Below are 15548 nucleotides of genomic sequence, written 5' to 3' on the forward strand. Positions count from 1 at the left end.
AGCTCTGTAGACACCTTGATAATACACTCATTAAGCAAAGTAGTATAGTGTGCCTACAAACATTTTGGGTTCTTTGGAGTCGACTGTTGCAACTTACATCCAAACAGTCCTTACCATGGTCAGGCATCTGAGATCCCATAGAGGTCACACTGGTGTTCAGCACATCATTGACAGCAGTATCACAATACAGGCTCCGCTGGACATCATGCTCACTGTCAGTTTGGTCACTCTCCTCATGTCCACTATCCTTCAGGCTGTTGCCCTCTAAGTCCTTGAAGGTGGAGCTGCTGGGTTGAAGAAAGAATGATAATTTACGACCGTGACAGATCTGATTTTAAAAATCTTTCTGAGCCAGGATGATGTCAGCTCCGTAATGAGGCAAACAGTGGCTAGATTGCCCAACAGGGTAGGAATAAGGCGAAGAGAAATTTGTGTTTAAAGATAATAAAACTTAACATTGCAGAGAGGTTCCCACTATTGGATGCTGATACAGCTAACATTTTCATTCACTTATCTTAAATGCATCACTACAGACAAGGTGGAAGAAGTTACATTTCTAAAACTGCTTCTAAAGAATGTCATCATTTCAGAAGGCTTTTTTCTCTTCTTATAAAATCAAAGTAAAATAATAATAGCTAGTGTTTACTGAGCAATTACTATTCATGAGGCACTGTTTTAAGTGTTTGACATTAATTAACTGTTTAAATCATCACAACTGTATAAGAGAAAGGTGCTACTAATATTCTCATTTACAGGTGAAAAAAAAAAAGAGGTACATGGAAATGAGATAACTCGCCCAAGGTCACACAGCTGGTAAAAAGTATAGCGGATCTAAGACTGAAAACAGGTAGTCTAGCTCCAGAGCCTCCCTAGAAATTTAACCACTATGTATATTGACTCCTAAAAGATGTATACTAACCAACTGTAAAAAGCAAAGGTAGCAGAAATTGAAGTAGTGTAACTAAAATAGGAAGGATTATCAGGATCAGAGAACCCAGGTCAGTTTTATCTGAGAAAAACAGATGAACATATTCAAAGAAAAAGAGGAGAGTCAGTAGCTGAGCATGGAAAGTGTGATGTTTAATTCTGTGAGTCGACTTGACTGCACCATGGAATGCCCAGATAACTGGTTAAACATTATTTCTGGGTGTGTCTATGAAGGTGTTTCCAGAAGAAATTAGCATTTGAATTGGTAGGGTCAGTAAAGCAGATAACTCTCCCCAATGTGGGTGGGCATCATCAATCCACTGAAGGACTGAATAAAACAAAAATTGAGAAGGAAGTTGAGTTTGCTCTCTGCCTTACTGCTTGAGCTGGAACATTAATCATCTCCCGCCCTCAGTGCTCCTGGTTCTCAAGACTTCAGGCCCAGACTTGAATGTACACTATTGGCTCTCTGGTTCTCAGGCTTTCAAACTACACTTCCATCTTCCCTGGTTCTCCACCTTGCAGATGGCAGATTATGAGACTCCTCAGCCCCCATAATCACATGAGCCCATACCTTACAATAAAACTCTTTCTACATATTTATAGATTTAGATAAGCCTATTGGTTCTGTTTCTCTGCAGAACCCTAACTAATATAGAAGGTAAGACAAAAGTGAGAACCAGAAAGTGAGCACTAATACAACTCTGAGTATAGTTATACTAAGAACATGAAAACTTTCAGCTCAAGTGTTGATGTGTAAAATGATTCTTGCATTTATTAAATCAATCTACCATCCAATGCACTAAGCATGCAATCCAAGAACTCCACAACATTTCTCATGAAATAGAGAAAAATGCATAAGGTACAGCTATAGGGCATCCATCTGCTATTTCTAATACTTTGTATGTCCTGACAGAATCCACAGCTGTGCTACACCATGAACCATAAATTATGCATCTGAAATACCTAGTGGATGGTGAATCCATTCCCTAGTCGGTGAGGAAGCAGCAAAGGCACACTCAAGAAAAAGTGTTGTTGCCTCAACAAGGAAGAGTGTTATGTTTGTGAATTAGAACAAACCCTAGTAGACCTACTATGCCTCTGAGAAAAGAGTCCTGTGGAGATGACACTGCAAACTCACTTGATCTGCTCAACCTTGGACATTCACAGGCCTGGCTCTCTGAGACCGATAAGAAGATTCAGTACACATAATGAAGAGCTATGCCATGGACACAATGGATACATTGTCACTTTCCACACTTGGTCAAGAAGAATCACAGCAGATTTTTAACATATGACCAACCTAGATGTAGAATGCTTGCTGACCTGAATATAAAAAGTAAAGATCAGGAAGGCAGTAACTGGAAAGCCATAATTATAAGAAAATGAAGAGCAGGAGAGAGTGAAGCATTGACCTGTTAGCTAATTATTTTCAGAAAGAATAACTGAGCATCAACTGCACTAAAATTAAAATTACTCAATAGGCCAGCTCATTCAGCTCCTTCAATTTATGTCACACAGCTAACTCAGCCTTATGGACCCGCCAGGATGCTGTTCTTTAAAAAAAAAAAAATTATCTTACAGTTATTTTATGGTCATGATGGCCAATTGGAAACACATTATTTAAAGTGTTTCACCATTTCTAGCTTTATGGCACATATTATGGAGTTTTCTGTAAATACTGTTATAATCCCACAGTTTAAATAGATTTAAAGTTTGTTTTTTAGAAATTATTCTCTGTTGCCGGGCGCGGTGGCTCACGCCTGTAATCCCAGCACTTTGGGAGGCCGAGGCGGGCGGATCACAAGGTCAGGAGATCGAGACCACGGTGAAACCCCGTCTCTACTAAAAATACAAAAAATTAGCCGGGCGCGGTTGTGGGCGCCTGTAGTCCCAGCTACTCGGGAGGCTGAGGCAGGAGAATGGCGTGAACCCGGGAGGCGGAGCTTGCAGTGAGCCGAGATCGCGCGACTGCAGTCCAGCCTGGGCGACAGAGCGAGACTCCGTCTCAAAAAAAAAAAAAAAAAAAAAAAAAAAAAAAAAAGAAATTATTCTCTGTTTTGTGAGGTGGGTGCCTGCCTACAAGCATCCATGTACCTCTGGAGGAAGGAAATGACCTGCCTGGATGATATTCAGGTAACTCCATTTTTATAACAAATATTTAACTTTCCAACCTGTATATTTTCTGGTGTCTGAAAATTTCCTTAATCCACAACACAAATTTGTCACTTTAAGCCAGAGAATTCAACTCTGAATTCAGCAGCTGTTGAAACTTGCTTGAAACATATGATGGTGAGGGGTCTAGTATGGGGGCAATGTAACTAACCAGCCCTTTGAACAGGGCTTCCCAGTCTTGGCAATATTGACATTTGGGGCTGCATAATCCTTTGTTGTGGCTGTCCTGTGCATTATAAGGTGTTTAACAACATCCCTGCCCTTTATCTACTGGATGCCAGTAGTGACCCCCACTTAAGGGAAAAAACCAAAAGTGTCTCCAAAGAGACATTGCCAAATCACGCCACAGTTGAGAACAACTGCTCCACGTTCTTTATTTCTATAGCAGACTGCAGTGAACAGCCTGAACTTGGAGTCATTAGGAGAGGTAATAATCTATAATCTGCCACTTCATCTGTGTGACCCTGGACCTGATATCTAATGTCTTTAAATCTCAGTTTCTTTATCTGTAAAATGTGTTTGCTAAAACCCCCTTCACAAGGCCATTTAGAAGACTCAAAGAGACACTGTACATGAAGTACTAGATACACATAAATGCTCCATAAGTGGTTATTGTTTAATATGATCATTATTCTGTGTAGTAATGTTTTCACTGAGTTACAATTAAATATTATGTCCATAGTTTTTATAGGATTGGTATAGAAAATTTATATTTAAGGAACTCTTCTATATCTTCTGTAAACAATAGTCACATACTATTAGGTTAATTTCTTCTAACATTAAAGAACAGAAAACAATAGTTCTCCTGTCAAATAGCCATCCTTCCTTTAGTGAATAATGAAAACTATATCACTTGATGTACTTACTGCTTTGTCTTGATTTCTCAAAAACTTCAACATAAATGTAATGTTTAGTTGCAGTCAGTTACCTCCCTGGATGCCAGGGATGTCTACCTTACTTCTCCTAATTGGTTTTGCATCTGCCTTTCAAAAATTTGATCATCTTTTTTATAGGCATCTGAATGCTATAAACAACCTCAGAGATTTTGTTTTTTTAAATAGAAATTATGGAAATAGTAAAACAGTGAAGGATTAGCTACTAGGATGTAAGGGACTGGTAGTGTGAACATGGTAAGTTGTGTAGTCTCGGAATAAAAAGCAAGAGGTATAACAACTCCCCAAAACCTTGGAATAGTTAACTCATTTAAAGATTAGTTTGCCCATCTGACAAACTAAGCACCACTTACACTGATCTTGTAAGAGCATTTAGTGGTTTAATGAATGGATTTGTGTAAGGCAGTTTAAGACCCAGTGAGCAAGATGCCGCAAATTGTAAAACAGCCTGGTAAATGGCTACTCACCCAAAACAAATAACAATTTATGCCAGGCATAAAAAATGCTGATTTCACTTGCTTTATTACCTGCATACCTCTTGGGAGATGAAGGACTTGTAAAACAACTTTTGTGGGACAATAAATTAGGGGTTCCTGTTTCCAATGATATTGCAAATGCACATGTTTCTACTACTGCTCTGGTGGCCAACAGAAAGACAGATATGTTTGAAAACACCTAGAACAGGGTTCTGCACCGAAGAGTTACTCAGCAGATGCATGACGAATGAACATCACACAAATTCTGACCCATATTTACCATCTGAAATATTAGAGCTCTTTTCCAAAAGACATAAGAATCTGAATGGAAACAGGTTATATCTTACAGTAGGTGATACCACATACCCAGGGAATGATATCTGAGGCTAAGAATGAGAAAGGAGTGAGAATGAAGATTATTATAACTGTGTTTAAGTAATACAAGGAAAATCCTAGAGTGGTTTCTGGACCACCTGTATCACAATCACCTTGGGAACCTGTTACAACTGGAGGTTCTCTAGGGATGGAGCTAGCATCTCTGCATTTAACAAGCCTTCCAAGTGATTCCAATGCACATTAAAATCCAGAAATCACCAGCTTAAAGAGAAATCTAGTGCTAGTCTTTAATAGAAAAATGCTAAGGTTTTCTTCAATTCCTCTCATGCATTCATTCAATAAACATGTACCAAGCATTTATTATATACAAGGCACCATACGAGATGCTGTAAAAACCCCAGGACAATTTGGGTGGAAAAGAAAGCATTGTGCATGATTTAGGAAGCCAAAGCTCCTAATCCTTTCCACACTGAGTCAGTGCTTTGTTCATTTTCTATTTCATTTTCTTTGGGCCACAGCCTTATGCCCTGCTTGATATTGTTCCCAAAGCACTGTAGGAGTGGATATCAGACAGCAGCCCACAAAACGGGCATGAGGAAAGAGTGCTGCAGCAAGGACAAAGTACCACTGCTGGCTTTCCTTGCTCTGAGAAGACAGCAAGAAACAAATAGAGCAGGAAGGAAGGCCATTCAGAAGAAACTCTGCACTGCCATGATTTGTTAATCTGGGGTCCTCACATAAGCCTCCTTGGGTACACCTGCAGGTTGCAAGTGACATTCTGAAAAAAGAAAGAAAAAAAAAACTACAGAAATATAATGCTAGATTCCTTGGTGCCTAAAATTATGGGAAGCCTGTCATATCACTTCCTTTTCCCAAGGCTGAGCTCCTTTCTCAACCTTGATTTGTGCCTATGAGAACCCCCTTGCCCTCTGGCTTTCTGTTGCGTTTAGCCAAAGGAAGACACCAGCAGGAGATCAGAGCAGGGGAGAACAATGATATCAGGATATTGATTGTCACTTCATGATGACTGGATCCCTTGGCCAACCAGAAGTCACTGTTACTCTCAAGTCAGTGTTCCCTACATGCTCTCTTCCCTGGTTCTGTCTGAAGTATTTTTAGTTCCTCCAGTGCCATAATACTGCAGTATCCCTTGAGGTTCACTACCCATGCCCAAGCCTTTGTAAATGGTCCCCTTTGTAAATAAACTTTCCTCAAGCCATTCCAATTTAGGTGTGCCAACTATTTCATGTAGGAACCCTGACTGATGAAGGAAAGACCCAGAGATGGACAGTGGTGGCTGCTGTTCAACTACTCAGGGTAGATAGAGGTAAAAGAGGAAAAGATGCCTGTATGTAAACAGTCTGGCTAAGAATGCTAACAACTGCTAAAGAATGCCGAAAAGAAGGGTCCAAGAAACATCCTTGAATAAGTAGAAAGTGAATAGAAGAAGAGAACACGGATAGAAAAATAAGTTCTCAGCCGGGCGTGGTGGCTCACACCTGTAATCCCAGCACTTTGGGAGGTCAAGGTGGGTGGATCATTTGAGGTCAGGTGTTCGAGACTAGCCTGGCTAGCATAGCGAAACCCCATCTCTACTAAAAATAAAAAAAAATTATCCAGGCACGGTGGCACATGTCTGTAATCCCAGCTACTCAGGAGGCTGAGGCAGGAAAATAGCTTGAACCCAGGAGGTGGAGGTTGCAGCGAGCCGAGATCGCGCCACTGCACTCCAACCTAGGCGACAGAGCAAGACTCGGTCTCAAAAAAAAAAAAGAAAAGAAAAGAAAAAAGAAAAATAAGTTCTCAAAGTTAGCCTGAAATTGTATTGGCATTCAAAGAAACAGGGACTTGATAGTAAAATTAAAACTGATAATCAGATTCAGAATTTCCTGGCCAAGAGCTTTTACCACGCATGTAAATGGATCTTCAAGAAACCACATACAGCAAAACCCCTTTCAAACATTGTTGTGAGCTATTTGAACAGGCTTTGCATGACTTTATCACCTGGTGTTAGCCACCACTCTCAACATTTTCCTCACATTTTACATTTAACACAGTTGGTCCCCAGAACAGCATAGCACACAAGATTCCCTGTATCTTTCTAAGTATTATGCTTCGTCTATACTCAATTGACCACACAAATTCCAAGGCCTTCAGGGTTTCCCAAAGCCCTCACAGCTCTCTTAACAGAACCCTGGCAAAAGTGCATGTGTCCCTGAGTTTTCAGATGTTTCCTCTTGATCAAGGTCGTCCCTGCTTTTATTTAAAAAAAAAAAAAAAAAAAAAAAAGCTATCTTTGATTTCATGAAAAATCAGGAGACTTTTTCACCAAGAGTCCATTAAGTCTCGGTTGTGCCTTTTGTGAGTATGTGTCTATAAACAAAAAACATAAAATAATTAACCAAAATCAGAAGTTCCCAGTAAGTCTCAACGCTGCTGTGGAAATACATGTATCCCCAAAGCCATTAATGTTTAAACGTAAGTTTTTATCTTATCAGTCTACCTTGTAAATTGGATAGTCAGGACTGATGTAGGATGCAAGGGTGCCTGGGAGTCTTAGCTTTCTTCCAGGCTGTGACAATCAGACTCATATTATCAGGTTTTTAATTTTATTTATTTATTTTTCTTTTTGGTAGAGATGGTAGGGGGTGGGGGGAGTTGCACTATTTTGCCCAGGCTGGTCTCCAACTCCTGGCCTCAAGCAATCCTCCACCATCAGCTTCCCAAAGCACCGGGATTACAGGCATGAGTCACTGCGCCCAGCATCATGTTATCTGTTTAACCTGGCTATAGAATTCCCAGGTACCCTGAGTTAGCCCAAGGGACCTGTGAGGCTAAGGCAAGTCACTGTTTTTATCAAAGTTTTAAAATGGAGCTTTGAAAGTAACAATCCGGAAGCAGAAAACAAAGCAGGTTTCTGCTATAAAGGCACTCTAATCAGTGCACATAAGAGGGTTATTTTTTTCTTTCTAAAACAAATTAGTCAGATAATTTTGAATTCCTCACCTTTTGCTTTTATTCTGTGAGCCAGGAAAATATTCTAAATGGATTCCTCCCAACCCCTCAAAAAAAAAAAAAATTTCTCAACTGTGCTTTCACTGATAATACAAGGGCTACCCATTTTCAGACAACTAATGATCGTCACTTAAGGTCACAAGCAATTCCAGACCAATACAGATAAACTTAGCAAGGTTTAGGGGTTACTGAAGCCTCATGAATTAAATTAGACATGAATGCAAGTTACCTGAAGCTTGTTTATTCCTTGAAATCTACTCTTCTGGTGATGTAACTTTATGGGATTAGAGCCAGCAAAATAATAGAATTTGCAAATCTTCTCTGCTACAGCTCTAACATACCCTGCTTGCCTCTCTGTTTCATTTCTGTTATTTTAACAAACATACTCAGAGTTCAATTTTAGCTGCAGAATAACCACTGGACTATGTAAGCGATATTTACATGAAACAGCAATAAAGGCATCATTTGAATGGTCAGGACTGGTCTTTCTGTGCAAGAGGTTATCTTCTTTGCTCAGTTTCCACCTTTTAGAGGGCTTCCCAAACTCTTTGTCCTTCTCCCATTGGGTGTAGCCCACTGCACCAGATGGGATCTTTCTTGGCAATATTCAGCTCTGTACTCAACATCTATTATGGCTCCTTGGATACTAAATTATGACCAACCAATCACATAGATCTCAACTTTGTTTCCTCTGAAACACTTCTAAATATTTTAAGAAGAATCAGGCAAATTTCTTTTTCTCTCTCATCTAGAAAGGAACGGATTAGCTTCTGTCATTAAAATATCCTTAAAATGATTTCAAAGTTGTTGAAATAGCATCAATCTCAAAACTCATGGGAAGTTCTACATGCATAAAATTTTTAAGGCTTTCCTTTATTTAAAGTGAAGAGCAACAAGAATTTTGGTATCAACATGATTGTGAAAGTTTTCTACCGTATATTTCTAATATCACATTAGAAATATTAGAAATAATATTAGAAATTAGAAATAATATTAGAAATATTAGAAATAGTAAATATTTGTAATATCGGATTTCTGTCACTAGATAAAACTATATTTTAATATAATCCCAATTTTATTTTTAATTTTGAGTGTTTATACATACATTTTCATACCAAGAAATATAAAATGTCAACAGTGATTACCTTTGATTGATGAAATTACCAGTGATGTTTATTTACTTTTTTATGTTTTTCTCAATTCTCCAAACTTTCTACAATAAGTAGGTTAGACATTCATTTTAAAATCCCCCAAAAAAATACGGTTTAAATTTTTTAATCTGTTTTGCTTTTTAATGTTAAATCAAGCTTAGTTGTAGCAATAAGCAAGCAAACCAACATACCTTTTGATTAAATGGGCTCGGCTATTCACGTAGTTGGAGTCAAAAGAATAGTTTTCAGTCTGCAATGAGAAGAAAAAATTAAAAAGGTTACATAGATGATTCATAAGTAGATTTCGAACTATCCTACTTAGAAGGAATTTTTCTTCTGGGCCAAGAAGCAGCGAGTGAATTGGAACCCAAGGCCACAGTGGAGCAGCAGCCTCTGCCTCCTTCAGGCCCTAGGGGCTCCTGGAGGCAGTAGCTCCCCACTGCAGACCAGGACAGCCTTGGCATAAACATTCCCTAGAATACGACTGGCTACTGACCATGCAGCCACTTACCGAGAAGAGATAACGTGACCTACAATCCTTACAGAAACTAATTGCTTCCCATTCCCCAGTGGAGAAAATTCTATGCCCATCAAATTGACTGGAAGTTCAAAGGTATTTTTATTAGTAGTAGATAATTAACATGTTAAAATATTTATTCCAAAGATATGGAAATGCAGGCAAGGTAATCCCCCACTGTGGATTTAAACTCCGCACTTCCCTTTGTTTCAAGACATTTGCTCAGCACTGGTTATGCAGGAAGGCCTTTGTTTTATCACAGATATAAAGGCAAACAAGCATTATGCCTAAAACAGGGTGAAGGGCAGTCCACAGGGGGTGCCAAAGCCTTTCATGTGAAACATGAAGTTTGCAAGCAAACCCCCGTCTCAGCTCCTATCATTAGAACACCGCTGTTTAATCTGGTTACAGCAGACTGCTGGAGCAATGGCTTTATAAAAGCAAATGCAGAATACCTGCCAGATGAAAGAGACGGAAAAACAGCTTATGATCACCCAGAGGTTGGGAGAACTAGAGGGGAAAAGCCTTAGAAGGGTGAAATCCAGAGAAAAGTCAACACTAAAGTAACTGAATGTCCTGGTAAAGTGATCTCACGCCCAGCACTAAAGTACCACTCTTCTTGTACCATTGTATAATCCAGAAACTACCCAAACACATCTCCCCGAACCTCTTGCCATCCCACTAGAAATCTCCACCATTCCCACTATTCCTTAGGAGCCTTCTGAAATTACTTCAACTGGGAGTGTGTGGAAAAGGAAACACAACTGCTATCTAGCAAACAAAATAGCAGATTCCTCTCAGACCTCTACCTGTCAGAAACTAACTGTTCTAGGCTCCTAGATGCAGCCCTTACTTCCAAGGAGCTCACAGTTTGATGGAGAAGAAAACAGAACAGGCAATAGCAGATCCAGCTACCACATGGGCACCAAACAGCCAGCAGTCAGAGTACAGACCCCAACTGCCTACAATAGGTAGTAACGGGGATGGTGAATGTGTGAGAGAGAGGAGGAGACAGTACTTCAAAGGAAACTAAACCCCAACATTGCCCTGCACTTACTCAGGTGTGTTCACAAACCCACCCATGCCCCTCATTTGAAGATGGACTGTGTAATATCTACTCACACTGCTTTTGTCTAGAAGTTTATATCCCCTTTTTAACGTAAACCCAAGCAATTTTTAATGCTATTGGAAGCATGGGTTGGGAGATTAAGAATCAAAAGGGTTGGTTCATTTCTGGTTTCTTTAGAGAGTGAATGCTGAAATTGTCACAAACAGGATTAGGAGGCAAAGTTGAAGCTGTGTTAGGAATACAATCCAAGTATTTGCTGGAAGAAGTTTATCCAACAGTCAGTCAACCAACAAAGATGTTTAATTGTTGTACCAATATAACAGGTAAAAATGATGTTGGTTAAATGTGTTCATCTATGGTATTCAGTACAATATATAATTTAACAAGTGGGAAGTTCACCACCCCACAAAAATTATGCTACCCTGTGGATGTGGTTTGGACCTGTGTCCCCACCCAAATCTCATGCTGAATTATAATCCTCAATGTTGGAGGTAGGGCCTGGTGGGAAGTGATTTGATCATGGTGGCGATTTCTCATGAATGGTTTAGCACCATCCCTCTTGGTACTGTCTTCTCGATAGTGAAGGAGTTCTCGTCACATTTGGTTGTTTAAAAGTGTGTAGTCCTTCCTCCCCATCTCTCTCTCTTGCTCCTCTGGCCATGTGATATGCCTACTCCCCCTTAACCTTCCATCATGATTGTAAGTTTCCTTAGGCCTCCCCAGAAGCCAAGCAGATGTCAGCATCATGCCTCCTGTACAGTCTGCAGGACCATGGGCCAATTAAACCACTTTTCTTCACGAAATTACCCAGTCTCAGGTATTTCTTTAGGGCAACTTCAGAATGGACTAATACTTCTGTTAAAACCCGGAATTGATTAAGCACTCAGCAGTTCAAATATTCATTTCACTCTGCGATCTTAATCCCTGTGTGCTTCAGTTTCCCTCTCTGTAAAATAGGGATAATAGAACATGAATCCGAAGGAGAATTTCAGCTGCATTTATCAGACCCATAACAGGAATGGCGGGAATCCTGATCCCCTGCTTTATTCAGAACCTGCAACTAACTCCAAGTAGGATCAGGAATTTGACCTCATTCAGGCAATAAAATAGTGGCACATGCATGTTCCATCTCATCTTCCAAACTTACTAAACCATTTTTTCAAGAAGGTTAGTAAAGAAACAAAAATACAAAAAGGAAATCTAGAGGATACTGGCTTTGCAGGAAAAGGATAAGCAGCAACCCAAGCTACTGTATTTAAAGAATCTGTCTTTACTGCCTTTAAAGAAGACAGTTCTCAAGTAGAAAATTTTCCATATCTTTGCATATGAAGGCATGGAACCTGTGTGCACTGTGCATCAAATATGAAGCTCCATGGTGACCTGACCTCCAGGCATGGTGCCAGAGCCAAATGTTCAGGCAAAAAAAGCAATACTATGCACATTTTATCGCTAATGAAAATACTACTTCTTGGTCCTAATGCCATAATATATCTCATCATGAGAATTCCCATTCCCGGGCACTGAGTTGAGAAGAGACAAGTCTCGAGGGCTTGTTTGTAATTACCTTAACAATTCTTCCCCCAAATACAGTTCTGTTAACCTTGGGCAGATGTGCCAGGCATGATTTGCTACTGTAAAGAGGAGAATATCATAGAAGCTTATAACCTTCCTATCTTTCTTCCTCCTTTTTTAATTCCAAAGGAATAAACCACCCATTCTTATGGGTCCTGACCTTCAAATGAAAATATATTCCCCCAAATCAAAACAAACCATCACGGGCAGATGTCCCATGCTGCATCCTAATGCAATTAGTAGCGCTAGTCAATGTGGCAGGTTCCTAGAACCGATTTTCCCAGAATGGATGGGGCTATGCTGATTCATCCATTGTCTTGTGCCTTTGTAATCCGTCTCAGGTCTCTTTGTGAGGCAGCTGGGTTACAGTTATGGGAAAAATCTATGCAACAGAATTATTCTAATTGGACAGAATACACTATTCTGGCCTCATTAGTACTACATTCCAAACAACTGAGTTAACTGGCCATAGATGGGCTATTATATTATGGGTCTATGTATACTGACATCAAGTGTTCTAGCTCATACTGGTTCGAGGTGTATGCCCAAACCCAACTCCTGTGCACTGAGAGAGTATATTTTTTCACACTTCTGGTGGAGCAAAGGATGAGATTCAGATCATCCTGAAGAAGGAAATATTTTCTTAATGAACAGTTTGTATGTCTTAAGCCAGTGGCTCTCGGCCCTAACTACAAATGAGAATCAACTCAGAATCTTCTTGTAAAACATAAAAAATAAAAATACTGTCACTAAGGACCCACTCCAAGAGATTCTGAGGTAATTAGCCTGGAATTGGACCCAGGCACTGGGTGGTTTTTTTAAAAGCTTTCCAGGAAATTTTAGTGTACCTCCAGGGTGGCAAATAACTGTCTTGAGCAAAGGACTGGCCACAGGCTCTGACCTAATGTGCTGCATTTTCTAAGGCAAGCCCAGTTGTTTAGAAGATGTCATTTCTTTTGTCAGATTACCTACCAAGGTCATCTCAATATAGGATAAAGAACCACAGAAGAAATACATTCTTTAAGATATAATACAAAAGCCTTTTTTTTTTTCATGAGTGTATTGGCTCCTACTTAGCCTTATTTAATCAAAATTTGCTTGACATTATTCCAATACCTTCTCTAAGTATACTAAATGGCAAACAACATGAAACATTTGAGAGAGGAAATTTTCTCTAAATGTCACATTAATTTCACTAGGAAATGTCCCCATTTCTAATGAGACAGGCAGGTTAACACAAGAACACAGCAAAGAGATAAGAACAACATTTGCTTTGGAAAAACCTAATTGTGACATTAAAAAAATGAGTCTAGAGCAAACTTTTTTATTTCATCTCAGTGGTAAATAAGAGTCACTTTCTTATTATTTAGTATATTTATCACAAATTTTTTTTCTCTTTTTTTTTTTTTTTTTTTTTTGGTAGAGACGGGGTTTCACCGTGTTAGCCAGGATGGTCTCGATCTCCTGACCTCGTGATCTGCCCGTCTCGGCGTCTCGCTCTGTGGCCCAGGCTGGAGTGCAGTGGCTGGATCTCAGCTCACTGCAAGTTCCGCCTCCCGGGTTTACGCGATTCTCCTGCCTCAGCCTCCTGAGTAGCTGGGACTACAGGCGCCCACCACCTCGCCGGGCTAGGGTTTTTTTTGTATTTTTTAGTAGAGACGGAGTTTCACCATGTTAGCAGGATGGTCTCCTGACCTCGTGATCCGCCCGTCTCGGCCTCCCAAAGTGACAAATTCTTTTTCTAATTTGAATTCTTTATCCTTGGGTGTAACAGTGAAAGCAGGTGTCTCACTTGACCTAGGTTTAATAAAATTTTGATTTTTAAAAATTCTCAAACAATAAATAATTCTGGACAGCTCAGTTTCCCAGATAGCTTAGGGCATTCTCCTTTAAGAACTAAAACTTTGATTTAAAATCCTAACCATCTGCCTTGTTTCTGAAACATATCACAAAGTTGCCCTCCTTAAAACAGGGTATAAAAACATAATTTAACCACTTATTGGTTACTTAGGAGCATCTTTATAAATGTAAATTATTACCCCATGCAGGTTTTGCCTGTATACTCAACAGCCCCAAACTGCTGTGGTTTTTTCTTGTCTTTAATTTTTAACATAGGATCGTCACCAACCTTCCATCAAACATAGTGTTTTTAACTTTTCAGTGCTGTTGGTATATCAAAAGTAGCTTTTCTTCCATTTCAAGTTTGACGCTTTTACTCTACTGTGTTCTTGGAAACTATACAATTATATTTGTGTCGAGAAAAAAAGAGTTGCAACGTTCTGCATAGAGAGCTGAGATGTTGCAGTCCTAAGGGGGAAATTACATGATCTTTAATATAGGGATTTTTGTGCAATGTTTTGGTTTTCGTTGTTTGTTTGGGTATTTGTTTCTTAGCTGCTTGGGAGCTTTATTTGCTTACTACTTGCTGTTCTCAGCTCTCTTCTGGATATAGGAGGATTCTAGTAAGACGTTTGGGTGGGGGATATGTTATTACATTTCTACGTTAGTAAGTCTGGCATATCAGAAGTCAAATACTTCCACTTTGTCAGGCCCCCAAGGTACCAGAGAATGCCCTACTTTAATTGTCATTTTGCATTACTTTTACAGTTCACTGAATCGTGCCCTAGTCTCTAGAAGAGTGACTGCAGCTCTCTCAGCATCACGTTTATCAGCAGAGAGACTTCAACCCTAAGGAGAAAGAAGCCCAATAAATGCAGATATATCCAGGACTAGACTCTTTGTCCAGTGGCACAAATCCCAGGTCACTATACCAAGCAAAAAAAAGGTTGCAGACACTGGGATTAAAACAGAGGTTACTCAAATCTTTAGATTTTCATTTGAAAATGAACGATACTTTTAAGCTACACTTTTAAAGTCCCATCAAGCTGAAAAGCATTATAACTGTAACTTGCTACTTAATTTTTTAAAGGTTTTAAGTCTTAAGTCACTTTAGCAATCAAAACAGGAAAACTGGAATCCCATATCAGATACACAACCAAGTGATTATAAAATGCTACTTCTTTTTTTAACTACTGACTTCCAATAATGATAATTGTGTCCATTGACCCATAATGAAAAGACCCATAACCTTTCCTAAAGCTGGTTGCTGTTTTAGATATTCAAATGGCCATCTCCTCACAAAGATGGTTTTTGGAAATGAGATAATAAATAGTTTTTGCCTACTTCCTATCCCCGACACATAAAAATGAATATGTAAATTCTATATAAAAATAAAGCTGACGTGCCTCCAGCTAGAATGTATATTCAAAGACTCATCCATCCAGACAGCAGCAACCGAAGCAGGAATTAGTGAAGGTGGAATAAAAGGCACCATCCCCAGCTGCCAACATTACAAAGTTCATATTTGCCCTGAACTAGAAAACATGCTAGGTAAACTCCTACTAACCACTTATTGTC

General features: G+C 39.4%; 1 protein-coding gene across 4 annotated transcripts in view; it reads right to left on the reverse strand.

Annotated features, from left to right (window-relative positions):
• PCDH19 (protocadherin 19) overlaps positions 1-15548 on the reverse strand; it is a 113623-nt gene that overhangs the window by 45793 nt on the left and 52282 nt on the right. For 2 of the 4 annotated variants that reach the window (XM_005594105.5, XM_005594103.5), the window contains 2 exons: positions 9165-9223; positions 115-284 (listed from right to left, as the gene is read on the reverse strand). In XM_005594105.5, the coding sequence (XP_005594162.1) occupies positions 115-284; positions 9165-9223 (229 nt within the window). Of the gene's footprint in view, positions 1-114; positions 288-9164; positions 9224-15548 lie in introns of all 4 variants that reach the window. The other 2 variants (XM_005594102.5, XM_005594104.5) reach the window with 1 other exon arrangement.

This window comes from Macaca fascicularis, chromosome X (assembly GCF_037993035.2).
Source record: "Macaca fascicularis isolate 582-1 chromosome X, T2T-MFA8v1.1".
Lineage (NCBI taxonomy): Eukaryota > Metazoa > Chordata > Mammalia > Primates > Cercopithecidae > Macaca > Macaca fascicularis.